This window comes from Trichechus manatus, unplaced genomic scaffold (assembly GCF_000243295.1).
Source record: "Trichechus manatus latirostris isolate Lorelei unplaced genomic scaffold, TriManLat1.0 scaffold00058, whole genome shotgun sequence".
NCBI classification, from domain to species: domain Eukaryota; kingdom Metazoa; phylum Chordata; class Mammalia; order Sirenia; family Trichechidae; genus Trichechus; species Trichechus manatus.
In genome coordinates, this window is record NW_004443994.1 from 7,559,216 (window position 1) to 7,583,440 (window position 24,225).

Consider the following 24,225-nt stretch of genomic DNA (forward strand, 5'->3'; position numbering starts at 1 on the left):
AAAGTACCATATGATACACCAATCTTGCTCCTTGGAATGTATCCTAGAGAAGTAAGAGCCATCACACGAGTAGATATATGCACACACATGTTCACTGCAGCACTGTTCATTATAGCAAAAAGATAGAAACAACCTAGGTGTCCACCAATGGACAAATGGATACAGAAATTACGGCATATTCACACAATGGAATACTACGCAATGATAAAGAACAACAATGAAGCTGTGAAACATAACACAGAGGAATCTGGAGGGCATTATGCTGAGCGAATTTAGTCAGTCACAGAAGGACAAATATTGTATAAGACCACTATTATAAGAACTCAAAAAAAGGTTTAAACACAGAAGAAAACATTCTTTCATTGTTATGAAGGTAGGGAGAGAGGGTGAGGGTTATTCACTAACTAGATAGTAGGCAAGGATTATCTTAGGTGAAAGGAAGGACAGCACACACCACAGGGGAAGTCAACACAACTGGACTAAACCAAAGCTAAGAGGTTTCCTCAATACAATCAAACACTTCAGGAGACAGAGTAAGTGGGGTGGAGGTCTGGGTCTGGGGACCATGTTTTCAGGGGACATCTAGGTCAACTGGCATAACAAATCTTATTAAGAAAATGTTCTGCATCCTACTTTGGCGAGTGGCATCTGGGGTCTTAAAAGCTAGCGAGCAGCCATCTAAGATGCATCGATTGGTCCCAACCACCTGGAGTAAAGGAGAATGTGGAACACCAAAGATACAAGGAAAGTATTAGCCCAAGAGACAGAATGGGCCACATAAACCAGAGATTTCATCAGCATGAGACCGGAAGAACTAGATGGTGCCCAGGCACCACCAATGACCTCCATGATAGAGAACACAACAGAGAGTCTCTGATGCAGCAGCGGAAAGGTGGGGTGCAGAACTCAAATTCTAGTAAAAACACCAGACTTAATGGTCTGACTGAGACTGGAGGAACCCCAGAAAGCATGGCCCCCGGACTCTCTGTCAAACCAGAACTAAAACCCTTCCCAAGGCCAACTCTTCAGACAAGGACTGGACTGGACTGTGGGACATAAAATGATGCTCGTGAAGAATGTGCTTCTTAGCTCAAGTAGATACATGAGACTAAATGGGCAGCTTCTGTCCAGAGGTGAGACGAGAAGACAGAGAGGGTTAGGAGCTGGTTGAATGGATGCAGGAAATCAGTAGTAGAAAGGAGGAGTGTGCTGTCACAGTACAGGGAAAGCAACTGGGGTCATATAATAGTGTATATATAAATATTTGTATGAGACTGGCTTGAATTGTAAATTTGCACTTGAACTACAACAATTAAAGCAAAGAGCTAGGAAGGTAGTAGCTATTAATCCAAATAGAATCACAAAACACAGACTAAACATTATAGCTAAAAGATACAATAAGACTGAATTTTTAAAATAGCTTTCTTGAGATATATTTCACATATAAAATTCACCCATTTAAAGTGTATTGTTCAGTGGTTTTTCATATATTCATAGAATTGTACAATCATCTTTCAGATTGGATTTTTAAAAATACATATACTCTTTAAAATGACTAATATACCACCACTACTACATCACACTGCCTTACTCCATACCTCTTCTATCAAAATCTATCCCAAATTACACTCATTAGTCAGGCATAGTTAAAAATACAAATTCCTTAGGAAGTCTTTCCCCAAATCACCTAGCTGGAATTAATTTTTTCCTCCAAGATCTGTTCCATGGCAATTTCTATCTCTCTACTCACCAGATTTCTAAGTAATATTAAATATAGTTTGTGCATGCCTGATTTCTTAAGTGTGATTCCTTTGATGACTTGGACAGTGCTTTGCATTTCACAAGCTCTCAAAACTATGCTGACTTTGATTCATTCAGCTACATTCACTCTGAAATAAAACGTGAACACTGGCTTAAAAGCTGTGTTTGCATCTTTAAAATCTATACTGAAATAAAACCTGATTAATCTAAAGAAATTACATTCATGTTATCATGTTTAAGTTGGGATGGTCATTTTGCACACAGTAATACAGAAATGATACACGAGTTAACTATGCCCCCTACTGGCTGAATAAAAATTTTGAAAAACAAATAACTTTCAGAGAGAATATGGAGTATGATCCACACAAGTGTCCCACATAAAAACTAAATGTGCTTTTAAATTCTGCTAAGTTTCACAGAAAAGCCTTTGCAAATCTTAAGTCAAATATTTAAAATAGGATTTATTAGAGACAAGGAGGACTTGAAAACAAAGAAGTGCAATTTTGGAACTGAATACTCAGGGTCATTACATTATATAACTTCAGGAAGCATCATTCACATTATATGCTACATCAGTGGTCCTCCACTGGGGGCAATTTTGCCCCCCAGGCAACATTTGGTTAATATCTAGAAACCTTTTTAGTCATCACTACTGGAGAAGAGGATGTGGCCAGAGGCAAGGGATACTGCTAAACATCCTACAATGCACAAAACCACCGCAACATCAAAGAACATCCAGGCCTCAGAGTTTATCAGTGGTTACCAAGGGCAGGAGGGAAGGGGAAAGAGGAATCTTTGTTTAGCTAGCATTGAGTTTCTGTTTATGGGGATGGAAAATATGGCAATGGGTGTTGGTGATGGTTGCATAACACAACTGATGTAATTGGTTTCACTGAATTGTACAAGTGGAAAACATTGAATTGGTAAATACTGTGTTGCCTACATTTATACAACAATGAAATAAATAAATGAAACAATTACTCAGCCCAAAATGTCAATAGAGCCAATTGAAAAACTTTGCTCTACAAGTTGTGCAACAAGGCAGCCTATGCATTTTATCTACTATAGTCAAATGGAATTTTATGATTTGCTTAAACTTTGCTGAATGAGTCAAAGAAACGATTAAAACCTCTGAAAGCAAAGAATACAGTTTTGGCCCTCTTCATCTGTGTTAGAAAATTGCAGCCTACACAGTTTATATCTTGAACTTTTAACTCTATTCTAGCGATCATACAACATGTACATAAACATGTGATCTGCTAACAATACTTTTTTTTTTAATTTATGTTGTTGGGAATATGCATACCAAAACACACACAAATTCAACTGTTTCTACATGTTCAATTAAGTGACACTGATCACATTCTTCAAGTTGTGCAACCATTCTCACCCTCCTTTTCTGAGTTGCTCCCTCCCTTTTAACATAAACTCACTGCCCCCTAAGCTTCCTATCTAACCTTTTGTGTTGCTGTTGTCACTTTGATCCCATATACATAGTTCTTGAAAGAGCATAATGTTCAAGGCAGACACTTTCTACCAGTTTAGCTAAACTATTGTTTGTTTTTGAGAAGACTTCAGGGGATATGTTTGGTTTAAGACTGAAAGATTATCTTTAAGGTTTAAGGGCAATAGTTTCAGGAGTTCATCCGGCCCCCATGGGTCCAGAAAGTATGGAGTCCATGTGAACTTTAAATTCTATTCTACATTTTCCCCCTTTTGATCAAAGATTCTTCTAAAGAATCTTTGATCAAAATGTTCACTAATGGTAGCCCGACACCATCCAGTTCTTCTGGTCTCATGGCAAAGCAGTTGTTCATGGAGGCACTTAGCCACACGTTCCATATCCTCCTCCTATTCCTGACTCTCCTCTTCCTCTGTTGCTCCAGGTGAATAGAGACCAACTGTCATGCCTTCAATAACTGCTTGCAAGCTTTTAAGACCCCAGGCACTATGCAACAAACTAGGAGGTACAACAGAAGCATTAAACTGTTATTAGGCCAATTAACTGGGATGTCCCATGAAACCATGACCCTAAACCTCCAAACCAAGGAGCCAAATCCCATGAAGTTTTTGATTGTACATAAGCAGTCTCAATAGCTACATTTTTTTAAAATGATTGTTGCAAACTGCTAGCAATACATTTTAATGCATACATTTAAAGCTAATTGACTTTCAAATCATACCTGTGTTTCCATTTCCATCATCCTTTGTTTCATTTCTCTTATTTCTGCCTGTGTTTCAGCTTCTCTAAGTCGAATGGTCATCAGTTCATCTTGTAACTCATTCACAGCATTTTTCTTAGGTGGGTCTTTCCATCGCCCAGTAGTACGAGCTAAGTGGCGCTAAAACACAAAATATTACATTGCAATAAATATTTTCAGCATCAAAATAGCAGTTAATTTTACTGAACACTTACTTTGGGCCCAGTACTACAGAAAGTACCTTATGTACATTATTTTATTTATTCCTCAGAAAATCTTATTAGCACTATTATCTTCATTTTACAGGCAAGAAAACAAAGACATTGTGATTAAGTGACTTCATGAAGTCAGTCAATGAGTGGTAGACCTGGGATACAAATTCAGATACAGGTCAGTGTTCTTCTCTAATACCAGAAGTGGATTAATTCTTGTAAAGAATACAATTTTCACCCTAATTTTCTGTGAGAGCTTTTTCATATTATCTTTAATGAAATCCTAAGAAAAGCATTAGAATTGGGACTATTTGTTAATTAAAGAAGCAATATTAGAAGCTAGGAGCAGTGTTTTTCAAAATATCTGTGATGAAGTATCAGTAGTTTTGTTTTTTAATTTCCAATTTACTGCAGTCTAATATTTTGGAAAAAAAAATGCCATGGTAATATCAAAGACTAATTTCAGTCTTTGCTAGATGCCTCCCAAAATTCAAACCAAGATTACTATTCTCAAACTATATGTAGTTTTTTTTTTTTTCTTCCTTCTATTGTTTCTTATAGATTCTTTTGTTCTTTGTCAACAGTTCTCCTCCGACATGAGTAAATCTGTGGGCATATAACTAGCTAAATGTCAGATTTTGTGACATAACCAATTTTTAAAAGAAGTTACAAATTTATATTGGTGTTACCCCTGTAATATTTCACACTGACCAACAATGAATTTAACATCAACATAAGAAATATGTACTATTTAGAAAAAGTTCAGAAACAGTTACTAAAATGGTACACTGTTGCAACAGCAATAAAAATATGACTTGATTTCTGTCTAACTTTGCTGTGCAACGAATCATTTTTATACGGCCTTTCTAGCCATGGTCTTGTAATTCCCAACAAAAGAGTAGGTGAACCTATGTATATGAGGTGTTTGTGGTCCACCAAGGGGATTGGATAGCTTGCTAATAATGTAAATAAGGTGCATGGCACCCTTGTTGGGGGGGACCATGTAATTAGGGTGTATGGAACCCTAAAAAGGGGACTGGTCAATTTTGCCATACCACTGGGCTTAAAATGAGCCATCCCAGAGGTGGATGGGGGCACCTGACTATCACCAGGAAGAAGAGACAGGAGCGGAGCATGTCCTTTGGACTTGAGATCCCTGCACTGAGACCCTCCTAGACCCAGGAGACAGAGAGAGAGAGCTGTAACACTGGAGATGGTAAAACAGCGAGAAGCAGTGGCAGAGAAACAGCGGCAGCAGAGGCAGCAAAACCAGGAGACCAGCAGGACATAGCACGGTGACCTTCCTGGCTTATGGAGAGAGAAAGCTGGGCACCTTCAGGCAGGAGGCTTCCTGGCAGAATGGGGTGCCTCCAGGCATATGGCAGAGCTAGGCTCGCCAACCCACAGACTGAGAGAGCTGAGCACTTTCATGCAGGAGGCTTGCTGGCAGAGTGAGGAGCCTCTGGACACATGGTAGAGCTACTCTCTCCAACCCTTGGAGTGGAAGAACTGAGCATCTTCGGACTGAGGCTTACTGGCAGAGTGGGGTGCCTCTGGGTACTTACTGGCAGAGCTAAAGAGCTTTGTAACACTTGCCTAAGGAGAGCAGAGGTCAGGCTGAGGGGCTGAGGGCCACAGGGGGGCCTGTCTGTGGGCATGGCTGAGAAGAGGCTGCCCTGGTTGAAGAACTGTATCTTGAATTGTAACCTGTTACTTCCCTAATAAACCCCATAACTGTGAGTATGGTCTGTGAATTCTATGTAGCCACTGTAATGAATTATTGAACCCATCAGAGAAGTAGAGAGTGCTGTGGAAGGGACAACTGGTGTCAGAACTGGTAAAAAGGTTGGAGGTGGAAGGTAGAGGTATGTTTGACCTCTGACTCATAGGAATCAGCCTTGGACTGCTGATCTTGATTCTCCTTCCCCCTCGTGAAGTTAGAAGAGCCGGATACCTCCACTACACCACCATTTTTACAATTTTTATTTCATTGTAAGAATTAAGAAGGGAGAAACGGCTTAAGCATATATTCAAACTACAAATGCTCTCAGTTCTGTACATTAAGCAGTCTTCCTCACTTTAAACTCATTTCCCAATGTTGGTCATCAGCTACTTCAAGCTCTCACAAATTGGATATTCGGCTTTTACTCTACATTTAAAAAGCACACAAAATATCTGATATACCTGCCAGTGCTCCTCTAAATCCTTGACTTGCTGTCTAAGTTCTTTCAAACCCATAATAGCTTCTGCTTCCCTCAGTTTCACAGCAATGAGTTCTTCCTGAAGCCTTGCAATGTTATTCTCATCGGGCAGGGAGTTGTTTCTCTAAAAGCAAGAGAAAACTTAATTTGGGATTTTAAAGTTTAAGGAATAAAATATAGTACACATAATAAAAGCTATTTTGTTCCATGTGTAATTAATTGTACTTACTTTTTTATAAAGCTTTATTGAGATAGAATTCATATACCATAAAATTCACTCTTTTAAGCGTGTAAGTCAGTGCAACCATAGCAACTATCTAATTTCAGGACAGTTTTATCCCCCACAAAAAGAAATTCTGTACTCATTTTAACAGTCACTCCCAATATCCATCTCTATGGATTTGTCTATTCTGGATATTTCATATACATGGAATCATTCAGTATACGTGGCATTTGAGACTGGCTCCTTTCACTTAGCAAAATGTTTTCAAGGTTCATTCACATTGTAGCATGTACCAATACTTCACTCCTTTTTAGTTGCCTAATAATATTCCATTGTATGGATATACCAAATTTTATTTATCCATTCATCAGCTGATGGAAGTTTGGGTTGTTTCCACTTTTTGCCTATTATGAATAACGCTGCTGTGTCATTCTGTACAAGTTTTTGTGTAGACGTATGTTTTCAATTCTCTTGAGTATATATCTTAGGAGTAGAATTGCTGGATCACATGGTAACTCTATGTTTAACTTTTAAGAAACTGTCAAACTATTTTCCAAAGCAGCTGCATCATTTATATTCCTACCAGCAGCGTACAGGGGTAACTGTACTTAATTCTGAGGACATAGAAAGTCTAACTTTTCTTTGTTACTGAAAGAGCAATCAAAGTTACGAAGCAACAGGATTAAAAATATTTTTCAACATGGCAATGCACTCACTAACCCCTGATCAGAACTCTACATAAAACATAAACATCAATTACATTTTAAAGATTTATGGGAAAGAACAGTTCAAAATTTGTTTTTGTTGTATTTTATCAGCATGTCACCTTTGAGAGGAATGCCAAATCTCTGCGTATTAGTCACTATTTATATCAATACTCAAGAAATTAATTCCAAGATGATCTAAGTATTTGCTTCATGGGCATATGATTTAGCTCAATCTCCTACCATACTTAAAGACCCACCTAGGATATAGCTCATTATTGAACTTCTCTGGGGAGTGATTAAGAGATCCAGAATGAAGCCCTAATAAATGTTCCCTAAATACACTGAGGTACTACTGAAATCTCTAGGCCTGATTCAATGAAATTTTCTATTTCTAAAATATTACATGGTGGACATGAAGACTTCAGCCCACAGGGATGATGAAATACAGTTATTTTAGCCAACTACACATTCTTATGATAGACTTTAAATATTTTCTGAATTGAAAACCAGAAATTAAATTACTTAAAAAGAATACTTCCACCAAATATTCAAAATCTTTCTGACTGTAAGACCTAGATTCTTACCTATATTATGGAGCTGAGAATACTCCAATGTTAGAGACCAAATATTCTGTTAGATATTTCTTTCAGCATTCTTGCTGGCTTTCTTCTCAACAAATAAAAGATTGAATTTTCCTAAAATAATATTAAAATAGCTACCAGATTTTTAGCAAAATTATTCCACTACTGATTCTAATTATACTTGTTATATTTCACTGAGAAAATACTTAAGAACAACTTGAGGTTGTCATGGCCATTACCAATGAGCCTTTGATTCAACTGCTAGATACTATCTAGGATGAAAAGGAACAAACTCAACCCAAAGCCCAGGCTATCAATGCTTAGTCATGGAGTCAAAGTATTTTAAAGCTAGAAGAAATCTTCAGAGACCATCAATGTGCCTCCATGATTTTACAGATGAGAACACAGAGATTCAGAGTCTGTGACCTAAAACACAGACTCTCAAATATGAGAGTTATTAGGAACCTAAAACTTTTCTACTTCCACTACTTATCTAATCCTTGAAGTTGTTTAACATGTTTGAAGAGGTTAGCTAGCTTCTGCAAGTACACTCTAGGTAAGGGGAACTTCCTATATATCCTGAGGTGGCTTGTTCTAGCTTGGACAGATACAATTTTCCTGAAATGTTTATGTATTAGTCCTATCACACTTCTTCCACATGATGGTATTACAATATTGGAAGACAAAAGTAAATTTCTGTCCTCTATGTTTCCCATCTCCAACATTTAGATATTCTTCCTATGAAAATTAACCTAGTTGTTTTCCTCAAAAGGGGCTCTAATCTCCATTTTTGCCCTTAAATATGGAGTCTTAAATAGTATGGTAGTAACAAAGAACAGTTGGCAATCTTATACATTTTTTTCTTTCTTTTTTTAGTAACTAACATGTAAGAGTTCTAATGTGTAAAAACACTAAACTCAATTTAATTGTTCAATAAGTACTTAAATATCTATCCCATGTCCCCTCTAATATGGGAGTGAAACATTTATGTTGCTCTCACCTTCTCTATATCCAAGACTTTATCTTGCATCTCCTTTAGCGCACACTGAGACTCGGCTTCACTCAGTCGGGCTTGGACCAATTCCTTCTCTAGCTGTAGCACAAAATCTTCATTGTAGTTGGAACTGCACTTATGCTATAAGTTACAGATATACACTGAAATTTTATGGAAGTATGAACATATATATACAGTAAAAATAAATGCAACTTCATGATACAATTATTAAGGAGAGCTAAACAGTAAAACTTCTATCTATACAATATTCTCAGCATATCTCCAACTAACTTTCCAAACAGTCAAAAAGGTCCAGTTTTGATATCTAAAAAGATGATCAGGTTTTTAGGTTTTGACAACTAGTTATTAAACTGATCAAATCCAATTCACTGAAGATAAATATCTCCTTTTATCAATACATCCATCCAGTTACTAAGAACTTGTTCTGATACTACAGACCTGCACTACACAATATGGTAGCCATTAGTCATATGTGGCTAATGAGCACTTGAAATGTGGTTAGTTCAAATTAAGACAGGTTATAAGTGTAAGATACAAACTGGATTTCAAAGACTTACTATTAAAAAAAAGTATGTAAAATATCGTATTAATTTTAAAATGATTACATGTTTAAATCAAATATGAATACACTGTGGCTAACAGAAAATTTAGAACTGCATATGTGCTTTGCCTTATATTTCTATTTGATAGCACTGTTATAAACCATAGAAAATAAATACGCATTTATTGAAAATTCTATTTTAACCTAATGGAAATAAAAACCAGGAGTCCACGATAAAATGAATCATCCTAAATCCCAATACAGCAAAGTTTTATTTGCTCTTAGAACTGTAGGTTTCTTTAAAGATATGCATAGAAATGACTGCTGGAAGCAAACAAAATGCGATACTGCATGAAGAAATTAACCAAAGCACAAAATCTTCCAATTTCCTTTACTGTATCTACAATGTAAATACTAATGCAGCCACTTAAAAAATTCCAGCTCACAGCAACTCTAATAGGACAGAGCAGAACTGCCCCACAGGGTATCCAAGACTGTAAATCTTTATGGAAGCAGACTGCCACATCTTTTCTCCTGCAGAGCGGCTGGTAGGTTCAAATCGCTGACCTTTCAGTTAGCAGCCCAGCACTTAACTACTGCGCCACCAGGGCTCCTTGATAATCAACAAGGGGCCATGTATTTAAAAAGTCTGTAAATAATGAATTACTTCCCTATGCTTATATAAAAAATCCCCTTCTGTCAATGATTCTCTTAATGTTTCCGTGATACCAACAATCCCATTCCAATGAAAATGACACAAACTTTTTTAGTAAGTGGAACCTCTATTTTTCAATCCCATGAGTTCTTCTGGTGTTGCCAAAGTTGCAAAGATAAACTGAAAGCCCACAGTAATCTTTTTTGTTTACATCATGAGTACAAAAATGAATTCTCACATTCAATATCTGATTTGAAAGATATATGAGTAATATAGCAAAATCCAGTATCTGTACCTTGGGAGGTCCCTTTATCATTAAATGAAAAAATTCAAGTTGGAATAAAGACAGCCTACACAGATGTATCAAATACTGACTAAATTTAATTTTACATTAACCTCCTAACTAAATACAAGACCTAGTATTTATATGTCCTCTTCAGGAAGCTACATATTTCGTGAAATCCTATACTCTTTTCCTTTGTACCATTTATCAAGTCTAAATAATTAACTGTGCAATTAATTTTTTAAATGTTTATCTATATATATATACTACGCAAGCAAAACCAGGGACAGTTTGATTGATTTACCACTGTATTATCAGGACCAAACTGTGCTTTTCTTAGTAGATAAGCAAACAATATTTGCTGAATATTAGGTCAGCTAACTCTCGGTTAAAAAAACAAAATTTACACTAAACATGGGGAGTGGGAGGAGTTACATACTGTAAAAACTTTATTAGATGACCTATCAATCTGATGGTTAAACTATTTTTATTAGCCTGCTCACCTAGCAATCTTGAACAAGTCACTTTTCTAAAAAAAAGAAATACAATAAACAAAATTTATAACAGTGTGGAAAGATGATACATTTGTACCATCCCATCCAAAAGCATGTGAAAAAGCCACGATTATACAAGAGAAGTGGTTTTAACACAACAAGACAAAATCATAGCAGACAAAAATAAAATAAAAATGGTTATATCTTGCTTTGCCTCAGCGTATGGCCCCCCAAAGATGTTTTAATCCTGCCTACCACATCCTCTAAAAAACCTTGTAAAAAAATTCAAGCGATATGGATATACTATTTAAAGATTTGCTACATTAAATTCATTTGAAAAATCAGTATGTCTCTTTTATATGAATTATTTCCAGTATTTGAAAAATTACATACGATCCTTTAAGGTGGACGTTTATCTCTGGTTGTTTATATGCTCTAACAGCATAGTTTTTTTTTTAATGCTAAAGAAAATGTCAAGAAAACAATTACTTCCATTAAAATGATTCCTCATTTATTAATTGAGCTGAAAGGAAAAGATAGTTACATACGAATGTAAAACATTCAGTCTTTAGATCAAGTTCAGAATTGGTTTTGGAAGAAAACAGCTTAACAGTTCACCAATTTAAATGTGTAAAGTTATCACTCTATTTTGGATCTTTAGAAAAACTTAAAATCAACTAACAACAATTACAAATTAAACGGCATTTTCTTGAAATGTCACTACTTATAAGAGCTAAAGCTGGAATGTTTTTAATGTAGGAAGATAGGTTAAATATTAACTTTGATTTTCATAAAGAAAAAAAAACCTCACTAGATAAATCAGATGTGGGGCGATTCCTAAATACCGCTGAACAAATACATTTTCTAAAATAAACCATCTAAAAAATTCCACAACTTCCACTGATATACTGGTAGTTTTTAGTTTAACATTTATTCATGGTTTATCTAGGTAAGATTGGTTTTTGTTCCTTATTTCAAAAGCTTGTATCTTAAAAGTATATGTAATTCTTTCATATTCTCTTCTAGAATTTTAGGAAATGGAAAGGAAGCTGAGAATTCATCTATTTTCCCCCAAGTCAAGAATACCCACAATCATTTCCCAGGGTTGGTAGGTCATACAGCCTCCCCTTAAATATTTCTTAGTACAAGGGTCACAAGAACTTCAAAAGATAGTCATTTCTGCATTCAGCAGCTTTAACTGTTACAATTTCTCCTTGTTTATGCTAATCGGAGCCAACAAGTACCTGGACAAAATTGCTTATTCAGCATATCTGATGATAAGCAGTGACATGTATGTAGGGCACAAAGTTTTTAAACAGATCAAGCTAAATTCAAAGACAGTTGGTCTCATCAGGAAAAGTCATCCAACATAAACACATCTGTGCCCCACCCACACTCAAGACAGCCAGGGTCAGATGTGCAACTGCATGAAATGTCACTGGATCATTTTCACTTCTATGGGCTTGCAGGAAAAACTGACATGACACATGTAAAACAGATACAGAGACAGTTTTATCTTTACGCTTAGTTTAATAATTATTATTTAATATTTACTTAGTACACTAAATGCTCAATTAAATAATAAATTAACTCAGTCATTTTTGAAAATCAACTATATTAGGCTCAGATTATCAAGGACCTCCCTCCTCCCCCCAAAAAAAGTACAAATCCATCTGAAATTGATCACGCTAGCTTTTAAGATTCTTGAGTTTTGGGCCTACACTCAAAGATATGTACTGGTCCTCATACAAAATACTACCAGCCATAATAAAAGCCAAATACTACATTTTTATTTCCCTTCCAAAAAAAAAAAAAAATTATCAAGGGCCAGTGCAAAAGGAAATCAGTGACTAGTTAATCATCCAACAACTGCATACTGCAGAAACACTTTTTTAAAGAACTTCAATACTCAAAATTAGTTGAAAATAAACTTTTTATCTTTTAAAAACTGCCGCTCAAAAGTTTAATTATTTAAAATAACTATGGTATGTAATTGTACCATAGCATTAAAACCATTAAAAATTATATGGTACACTAAATAGGCGGAGCCAACATGGCACTATAAACAGAAGCACCACATCGTCCCTCCACAGCAAAGACCTGAAAAACTAAGTAAAACAGATAAACATCAATCCTGGAAGCCTAAGTATTAAATGAAGACATAAAGAACTCAACCAAGCACCGAATGGAATAAGAAACTGACAGAATAGAGAGCTAGGAGAGATACGGAGTGGAGGTCCCCTAACAGCTAACGCAGCACAGATTCACTATCTTGGACTCCTCAGCCACCAAGATTGGATGAAAGGGAGTACAGGAAAGCAGCTTCTCGGAGCCCCCAGCAGGAGATAGAGCATCCGGTAACCAATGATACATGCTTTCCCAAAACCTTTCGGACACAGCAAAGGCAGTGCTCAGAGGTCAATTTACTTCAAAAGAAGTACACATCAAAAAAGAAGTAAAGGACAAAATCAAAACATTAGCTATATAACACAGACAAATAGAAAGAAAACAGCAAAAGAAACCCACAGCCACCAGAAGAAAGGAAATAATAAAGATCAGAGCAGAAATAAATGAAACAGAGAATAGAAAAACAACAGAAAGAATCAGCAAAAACAAAAGTTGGTTCTTTGAAAGGATCAACAAAATCGACAAACTACTGGCCAAACTGACAAAAGAAAAACAGGAGAGGATGCAAATAACCCAAATAAAAAATGAAATGGGGGACATTACAATAGACTCAACTGAAGTAAAAAGGATCATAACAGAGTACTATCAAAAACCATACTCCAACAAATTTGAAAACCTAGAAGAAATGGACAAATATCTAGAAACACACTACCTACCCAAACTAACACAAAGTAACACTGAAAATCTGAACAGATACGTAACAAGAGAAGAGACTGAAAAGGTAATTTAAAAACTCACAATTAAAAAAAGCCCTGACCCAGATGGCTCTACTGGAGAATTCTACCAAACATTCAGAGAATAGCTTACACCAGTACTACTCAAACTATTTCAGAACATAGAAAAGGAAGTGATACTTCCAAATTCATTCTATGAAGTCAGCATAACCCTGATACCAAAACCAGGCAAAGACACCACAAAAAAAGAAAATTACAGACCAATATCTCTCATGAATATAGATGCAAAAATTCTAGCCAATAGAATTCAGCATCATATCAAAAAAATAATACACCATGACCAAGTAGGATTCATACCAGGTATGGAAGGATAGTTCAACATTAGAAAATCAATCAATGCAATCCACCACATAAATAAAAGAAACACACGATCATCTCAATCAACCCAGAAAAGACATCTGACAAAGTCTAACACCCTTTCATGATAAAAACTCTCAATAAAATAGGCATAGAAGGTAAATTCCTCAACATAATAAAAGGAATCTATACAAAACCAATAGCCAACATCATTCTTAATGGAGAGGGGCTGAAAACATTCTCCTTGAGAACAGGAACAAGACAAGGATGCCCTTTATTACCACTCCTATTTAACAGTGTGCTGGAAGTCCTAGTAGAGCAATAAGGCAAGAAAAAGAAATACAGGGCATCCAAACTGGTAATGAAGAAGTAAAACTGTCCCTATTTGTAGATGATATGATACTATACATAGAAAATCCAAAAGACTCCACAATAAAACTAATGGAACTAACAGAAAGATTCAGCAGAGTAGCACAATACAAGACAAACATAGAAAAATCAGTTGGATTCCTATACACCAATAAAGAGAACAACGAAAAGGAAATCAGGAAAACAATATAATTTATAATGGCCTGTAAAAAAAGAAAATACTTAGGAATAAATCTAACCAAGGATGTAAAAGACCTATGCAAGAAAACTACAAAACACTATTGCAAGAAACCAAAAAAGATCTACGTAAATGGAAAAACATACCATACTCATGGACAGGCAGACTCAACATTGAGAAAATGTCAATTCTACCCAAAGCAGTCTACAAATACGAAGCAATCCTGATCCAAATACCAACAGCACTCTAACAACACACAAACCATAACTAACAACACACAAACTCCAGAAGATAAGCTAGATAACTGGTATCTTCTAAAAATTAAACACTTATGTTCATCAAAACACTTCATCAAAAGAGTAAAAATAGAACCTACAGACTGGGAAAAATTTTTTCGATATGACAAATCTGACAAAGGTCTAATCCCTAAAATCTACAGGAAAATCCAACTCCTCTACAACAAAAAGACAAATAATCCTATTAAAAAATGGGCAAAGGATATGAATAGGCACTTCACCAAAGAAGACACTGAAGTGGCTAACAGACATATGAGGAAATGCTCATGATCACTAGCCATTAGAGAAATGCAAAATCAAAACCACAATGAGATACCACCTCACCCCGGCATTACTAGCACAAATCAAAAAAACAGAAAATAACAAATGTTGGAGAGGCTGCAGGGAGACTGGAAGTCTTATGCACTGCTGGTGGGAATGTAAAATGGTACAACCACTTTGGAAAATAATATGGCGCTTCCTAAGAAAGCTAGAAATAGATATATCGTATGATCCAGCAATCCTATTCCTAGGAATACATCCTAGAGAAATAAGAGCCATCAAAAGAAAAGACATATGCACACTCATGTTCACTGCAGCATTGTTCACAATAGCTAAAAGATGGAAACAACCCAGATGCCCAACAACAGATGAATGGATAAACAAACTATGGTATATACACACAATGAAGTACTATGCAACGATAAATCTGTGAAGCATCTCACAACATGAATCTGAAGGGCATTATGCTGAGTGAAATAAGTCAATCACAAAAGGACATATACTGTATGAGACCACTACTATAAAAACTCGTGAAAAGGTTTACACGCAAAAAGAAATAATCTTTGATGGTTATGAAGGAGCGTAGGTGTGGGAACGGAAAAACACTAAGGAGACAATAGGTAAGTGGTAAGTTTGGTAAAGGGGAAGACAGTACACAATACTGGGGAAGCCAGCACAACTTGTCCAAGGCAAACTCATGGAAGCTCCACAGACACATTCAAACTCTCTGAGGGACCAAATTACTGGGCTGAGGGCTATGGGAACCATGGTCTTGGGGAACATCTAGCTCAAATGGCATAACGTAGTTTATAAAGAACTTGTTCTACATTCAACTTTGGTGAGTAGCATCTGGGATCTTAAAAGCTTGTGAGTGGCCATCTAAGATACTCCACTGGTGCCACCCTGTCTGAAGCAAGGGAGAATGAAGAAAACCAAAGGCACAAGGGAAAGATTAGTCCAAGGGACTAATGGACCACAACTACCACCAGACTGAGTCCAGCACAAATAGATGGTGCCTAGCTACTACCACCGACTGCTCTGACAGGGATCACAATAGAGGGTCCCAGAAGGAGCTGGAGAAACATGCAGAACAAAATTCTATCTCACAAAAAAAGACCAGATCCTGGCCTGACAGAGACTGGAGAAACCCCGAGAGTATGGCCCCTGGACACCCTTATAGCTCCGTAATGAAGTAACTCCTGAGGTTCACCCTTCAGCCAAAGATTAGACAGGTGCACAAAACAAAACGAGACTAAAGGGGCACACCAGCCCAAGGGCAAGGACGAGAAGGCAGGAGGGGACAGGAAGGCTGGTAATAAGGAACCCAAGGTTGAGAAGGGGAGAGTGTTGACATGTCGTGGGGTTGGTAAGCAATGTCACAAAACAATGTGTACTAATTGTTTAATGAGAAGCTAGTTTGTTCTGTAAACCTTCATCTAAAATACAATAAAAAAAAATTACATGGTACACTGAATAAATAAAAGTCCACGAGTCTGAAGTAATAAAGAGTCCACAGTGAGTGAGTGAACGAGAGAGAGAGAGAGAGATCTTTACAGAAGAACACTACCTAATAAATGCAGAAGAAATGAAAGAATAAGAAAATCACAATTTGGAAAACCAATGTCATAGCTGATTCAGTAAGCATCATCAGTGAATGCTAAAACCATTCGGTAAAGGTGGACAGGGAACATTTCGCTTGGTGCAAATGTATTTCCCAACAGACCACTTAATAGTTATAAAGATGAAAACTTACCTTCACAGTGGAGTTTGTGGTGACCAAACTTAGCATGGTAATCAAACTTAGCATCACTAATAATAGAAACAACTTACACTGTGTGCTTCCTGATGTAAAGCAAGATAAAGCTCACAACATCATCTATGAAGTATTTTTCCTAAAAAAGGTTTAACTGAATCATAGTAACTTAACTATGATGCTGTCAAGTCAATTCCGACTCATAGCGACCTTACAGGACGGGGCAGAACTGCCCCATAGGGTTTACCAAGGAGCAACTGGTGGATTCGAACTGCTGACATTTTGGTTAGCAGCTGAGCTCTTAACCACTATGCAACCAGGGCTCCTGTCTACTGCACAGAAAATATGACTACACCACGAAGAAGCAATTAGAAAAATCTAGACTATGAGACAAGACAATGGGCTAAGTTGGTAGAAGACTAATGTCATTCACGACATTGGTTGTTTCTTATTTTGTCTGGACGGTTTTACGAACTTTACTGATCATTTCAAAGAATCAGCTTCTTTGAAATTATTGTAGTCTATCTTTGTTTCCAATTTCACTGACTTCTACTCTTTTTATTATTCATTCCTTCTGCTTGCTTTTGGTTCTACTTGCTTATACCTTTAGTGTTTTAAGGTGGAAGCACAGATCATTGGTTTGAGACCTATTTCCTTTCCTAATATAAGCATATAATGCTAAAATTTTCCACTAAGCACTGCTTTAGTTGAGTCCCACACATTTTGGTATGTTGTGTCTTCATTATTTAATTCAAAATACTTTCTAATTTCCTTTGAGACTTCTCTTTGACCCATGGGTAAAATGTTGTTTCATTTCCAATATTACTAGAATTTATCCAAATATTTTGTGATTTTCTAGGTTATATTTTTATTACTGATTTTGAACTTAATGTCATTAAGGTCAAAGAAGATACTTTATGACTTCATTTTTCTTAAATGCATTAAAGTTTGTTTTATGGCCCAGGATATGTTCTATCTTTGTAAGTGCTCTATACGCACTTGAAAAGAATATGTATTCTGCTGTTATACAGAGGAGTGTTCTATAACTGTCAATCACATCAACTTGGTTGACAGTGTTGTTTAGGTCTTCTATATCCATACTGATTCTCCACCTACTTATATCAGCAATTACTGAGACAGGGCGTTGAAGACTGCAACTATAATTGTGGATTTGTCCACTTTACCTTTCAGTTCGATCAGTTCTGCTTCATGCTCCTATGATGTTAGATGCATACAGATGTTGTAAGTCATACATTCCTACATACAACAATCCTAAGTAGGACTGTTACATCTTCTTGGTGATTTGACCCCAGTACTATCATGTAATGTTCCTCTTCATCGCTGGTAGTTATTCTTTGTTCTAAGGTCTACTTTGTCTGATACTAATCAGTCCAGGTTTATTTTCCTTAGTGTTCGCATGATATATCTTTTTCCATGTTCCTTCCCTCTCCCCCACAAGTGTAATTTGTATATTGTGTCCAACAGTAATAGGCAGACCACTTTGGTCTTCCACTCCTAGAAGTGGAGGAGAGTCATTCTCATTAGCTATCATGCTATACACATTTATTAACATCCATGTAACAACCTACTTGACCTCTGTTACTCCTAACCTTTGTAACTGAGACCACCTTACCCCTAATTACAGGCTCAGGTTCACTGAGATTCTGGAACCAACCCTATTCCTAGGTAGAGAAACATATAAAATCCTATGTCTGCTCTACCCAGGAACATTAAATGGAGCTGATGGACCCAAACATCACATCCCAAAAGAAACATGTAAAATTTTCGCTATGGTTATTAGCTACCATATCCAGCACTTGCCCAAGCTGCTCTCAAGTTAGCCCTCTAAACTCCTGATTTTACAAATTCTTGTCTCCTTTACGTGTTAATCCCCTTGTCTTTGGGCTAAAGTTCCTACAGGTCATTGGTCTGACAACCTGTTTCAAGTTACTTCCTTAGCTGCTGCTCTTGACCTGCCCTGCTTCACTTCGCACTGAATTCATTCTTTAGTCTCAGTGTAACCACAACTCTGATTAGGATATGCCCAAACCCAGTCCTGTCGGGTCTCCTAACCCTCCCAGGCTCCTTCTACATGCAGGTGTTTACCAGCAAGTCAGCTCACTTGCTTCTTAACCTGACTTTAACCAGTGGTTTCCAGGGCTGGGATTTTATTTGGTCTCCCTTATTCACATCTTCTACCCTAATCCCTGAAACTAAATGTGTCATGTTTCCTTAGGCCTTACAAATTCATATCTTTAGTATTCTTTTTTTTAAAAAAAAATAATCTGTTGAGGTGAAATTCACATTAATATAAAATTAACCATTTTAAAGTGAACGAACATTAGTGGCATTTACTACATTCACAATGTTGAGCAATCACCACCTCCATCTAGTTCCAAAATATTTCCACCACTCCAAAGTAAAACCTTTTACCCATTAAGCAGTTTCTTCCCATTTCTCCCTTCTCTCAGCCCCTGGCAACAACCAATCTACATTCCATCTCTATGGATTTATCTAGTCTGGATATTTCATATAAATGGAATCATATAATATGTGACCTTTTGTGTCTGGCTTCTTTTACTTCAGAATGTTTTGGAGGTTTATCTACTTTGTAGCATGTATCAGTATTTCACTTGTTTTTATGGCTGAATAATATTCCATTGTATGCATACACCACAGTTTGTTTATCCATTTGTCTGTTGATGGACAGTTGGGTTGTCTCTACCTTTTGGCTATGAACATGAGTGTACACATACTTGAGTACTTGTTTTCCATTCTTTTGATACATACCCAGGAGTGGAATTGTAGAATCATATGGCATTCTATGTTTAACTTTTTGAGAAACCACCAAACTCTTATTCACAGTGGCTGTACCATTTTACATTCTTATCAGCAATGTACAAGGGTTCCAATTTCTCCACATCTTCACCAATATTTGTCACGGGGTTTTTGTTGTTTGTGGTTTTTGTTTAGGTATAGCCATCCTAATGGATATGAAGGGGTACCTCCTTGTTGTTTTGATTTGCATTTACCTTATGACTAATGATACTCAGCATATTTTCATATACTTGTTGGTCATTTGTGTGCCTTTTTGGGAGAAATGTCTATTCAAGTCCTTTGCTCTTTTTTTAATTGGGTTATTTCTTTGTATCATTGAATTGTAACAGTTCTTTATATATTCTAGATACTAGACCGTTATCAGATATATGATTTGCAAATATTTTCTCCCATTCTCTGGGTTGTCTTTTCATTTTCTTGACAAAGTCCTTCGACACACATACGTTTTTAATCTTGATGAGGTCCAATTTATCTGTTTTTTATTTTGTTGATTATGCTTTTGGACTCAAATCTAAGAATTCATTATCAAATCCAAGGTCATGAATATTTATTCTTATGTTTTCTTCTAAGAGTTTTATAGCTTTAGCTTGTACTTAGATTGTTAACCCATTCTGAGTTAATTTTTACAGACTGTGTGTAGTAGGTGTCCAATTTCACTCTTTTGCATGTGGATATCCAGTTGTCCCAGCACCATTTGTTAAACAGACTATTCTTTCCCCATTAAATTGTCTTGGCACCCTTGCTAAAAATCAACTGGACACAGATGTATGGGTTTACTTCTGGACTCTAAATTCTATTCCACTGACCTATATGTCCTACCCTTATGCCAGTGCCACACTGATTTGATTATTGTGGCTTTGCAGCAAGTTTTAAAATCAGGAATTGTGAATCCTTTAAGTTTGTTCTTTTTCAAGATGTTTTTGGCTAGTTGGGCCACCTTGTAATTCCATATAAATTTGAGAATCGGCTTTTCCTTTTCTGCAAAAAAGGCTGCTAGAATTTTGATAGGGATTGTATTAAATCTGTAGATCACTTTGAGTAGTACTGACATACTAATAATATTAAGTCTTCCCATTCATGAAAATGGGATGTCTTTCCATTTATTTAGGTCTGCTTCAATTTCTCTGAGCGATGTTTGTAGGTTTCAGCATACAAGTGTTTCATCTCCTTGGTTAAATTTGCTCCTAGGCATTTTATTGTTTTAGACGCTATTGCAAATGAAATTGTTCCCTTAATTCCCTTTTCACATTGTTCATTACTGGTGCATCCTTTTTCTTTTAACTTTTTAACCTACCAAAGTCTTTGTATGTAAAGGAAGTTTCTTGTAGACAGGTTCTGCCTTTTTATCCAGTCTTTTAATTGGTGTGTTTACTTACATTTAATGTAAATTTTGATGTGGTTGGATTAAAATCTACAATCTTGCTAGCTGCTTTTTATTTAGTCCATTTATTTGTTGTTCCTTTTCTTTTTCTGATTAATGATTATTTTTAATAACTCCATCTTATCTCCACTACTCGCTATTTATTTACGTTTATCTTCTTTTAAAAAAAAAAAAAGTTTTAGTGGTTCCCTTAGGGTTTATGAACATATATCCTGCTGTTTCTTGAATATTCCAAACTTATTCTTTGCTCAAGACTTTTACACTAGGTGTATATTCTGTCTGGAATGCTCCTCCTCCAAATCTTCAAATAATTTCCTTCTTCATATCATTCAGTCAAATGTTACTTTCTCAGAGAATCTCTCCCAAGCCACCTTATCTAAAATAGCACTTGTACCCACTACCTCACACCTACTTTATTTTTCTTCAGAGTCATTATTAACACTTGAAATTATAATGACTTGTTTAATGCGTCTTCCCAACTAGAACATTGATGTAATAGCAAACTTTGTTGTTCCTGTTCACTATGGTATACCCAACACTTACAGCAGTACTTTATAAGTGCTACATAGACACTCAAGTTCTGTTGAATGAATGAATGAATGAATGACTCTATTCATTATAAGATTTTCAAACTACATTCATACAGGACTGAGCCGTATACAAAGTGTTTACTGGTTTGGAACGGAACCTGATACCTTGACAGTGAGTTACAGGATAAACCTGTCAGATTAGGTGTTTTTCTCATGGCTAACTGGATGCTATTTATATTTGAAGTAAAGGGGAAAGAGAAGAGCCATACAAAAAAATCTAGGTCAAAAACATATCTCTTAAAATGTACATTTGATATGGTCTTTGGATTAAAGAAAAAGACATGAGATGATCTGGCCCTACTTAATAATTTTGGAGAAAAAAGAAACAGTTCTCGAGTATCCAAGATCACACAGCAAAAAAGAACTAGAACTCAATTCCATATATAATCCAAAGCTCTTTTTATCATATAAAATGCCACAATTGGCAGGGGGAAGGAAGGTGATTCATTCTATGGTAAATTATATATTACCTGCTGGAATACAGATTGGAAACTCTTATTGAGAGTTTTGAAGAACTCATGAACTTACATTGAAAAGCTGCAATGAAAATATTTAGCAACACACGTTCAATATTTTCTAGTAGTGGTATGCTCACTACTTTGTAAAGCAACTAGTTCATTTGTCAAAATACCAATGAATAGGTTCTTGTATCCTAGGAACTTAAACACATGCTGCCTTCTGAAGCTATATATAAAAAAAAAGTAATCACTTTTCCACACGATAACCAAAAAACCAAACCTGTGGTTGTTGAGTCAATTCTGACTCATAGCGACTCTATAGGACAGAGTAGAACTGCCCCATACAGTTTCCAAGGAGCGCCTGGTACATTCGAACTGCTGACCTTTTGGTTAGCAGCCACAGTTCTTAACCACTACGCCACCCGGGTTTCCTTCCACATGATAGCCTCTCAAATATTTGAAAATGACAATAGCTATGATATTCTTCTAAAGTCTTCTTTACTACAGCCTAAAAAACCTTTCCTATACTGACTATAATACAGTCCAAAAATGTTTCATGTATGAGTTTTGGTATTCAGAGCAACAACAGTACAAATTTTCTGCGAGCTATCTAGAATTCAATGGGATCATTATACTTCTAGTAAGACTGCATTTGGAAGCTTTTGTCTTGTTTTGTTTTTGGCAGCCACATTACATTACTGGCTCATTTCTGAGACTTCCTGTCAACAAAAATTTCTAGAACTTTGTTACATAAAGCATTACTAAGATATATCTTTGAATTTTGAAACTGAGGCCAAGGTTATACATTTATTTCTATGAAATAATCTTTTTATTTTAGCTTCCTGTTCTTATAAGACTGTTTAAATCTTTTGGAATCTTAAGGCATCATCCAACAGATTAGCTACATTTCTGAAATACTTTATGTATAAAATTCTTAAAGGCACTTTGTATATAAAGATTTAATCATAGATTAAAATATCTGACAGCACAGGCTTAGGAGACAAAGACTGCTGACCTCTCTTCACTTGAACATTAACAGTCTCTTGCTATAAGTCAATCACCTACAAAGCCACAGAAGTTTACTACTTTCGTCTGTATTTCTCTCTTGTCCAGATAAACAGCATGAAAGAGCCTATCAAATAATTGTAAAACTGTGCTTATGGCACAGTTTTTGTTTATTACAGAAACAAGGTTAGTTTGCTAGACTTATAGTGAATCAGCTTTTAGTGAACTAGTTATTTTCTAACTGTTCACAAGCCAGATGTTCTTGCAATTTTTTTTTTTTAAACTATACTTCAGGTAAAGGCTTACAGAACAAATAGTTTCTCATGAAACAGTAGTACACATATTGTTTTATCACATTGGTTAACAACCCCACAACATGTCAACCCTCTCCCTTCTTGACCTTTTTTTTTTTGGTGAAAATATACATAGCCAAAATACACCATTTCAAAAATTTCTACAGGCACAGTTCAGTGACATCGACTACACTCTTCCAATTCTACTGCTATTCTCACTTTAGATGAAGGCTTACAGAACGAAATAGTTTCTCATTTAACAGTTAGTACACATGTTGCCCTATGATAATGGTTAACAAGCTCACAACATATCAACACTATCCTTACTCAACCTTGGGTTCCCTATCACCAACTTCCCTGTCCCCTTCTGCCTTCTGGCCCTTGTCCGTGGACTGCTGTACCTCATTAGTCCCATTTGGTTCTACAGGGCTGTCTACTCCCAGGCTGAAAGGTGAACCTCGGAGATGACTTCACCACTGAGCTAAAAGGGTGTCTGGGGGCCATACTCTCGGGATTTCTCCAGTCTCCTTTAGGCCAGTAAATGTAGTGTTTTTTTTGTGAGTTAGAATTTTGTTCCACATCCTTCTCCAGCTCTATCCAGAAGCCTCTGTTGTAATCCTGGTCAGAGCAGTCAGTGGTGGTAGCCAGGCACCATCTAGCTGTACTGGACTCAGTCTAGTGGAGGCCTTGCTAGCTGTGGTCCATTAGTCC

The 24,225-nt window shown here is 36.4% G+C and overlaps 1 protein-coding gene across 3 annotated transcripts in view; it reads right to left on the minus strand.

Annotated features, from left to right (window-relative positions):
- Window positions 1-24,225, minus strand: part of EVI5 (ecotropic viral integration site 5) — a 286,322-nt gene that overhangs the window by 92,102 nt on the left and 169,995 nt on the right. For all 3 annotated transcript variants that reach the window (XM_023733439.1, XM_023733437.1, XM_023733438.1), the window contains 3 exons: window positions 8,887-9,021; window positions 6,359-6,499; window positions 3,945-4,103 (listed from right to left, as the gene is read on the minus strand). In XM_023733439.1, the coding sequence (XP_023589207.1) occupies window positions 3,945-4,103; window positions 6,359-6,499; window positions 8,887-9,021 (435 nt within the window). The remainder of the gene's footprint in view (window positions 1-3,944; window positions 4,104-6,358; window positions 6,500-8,886; window positions 9,022-24,225) is intronic.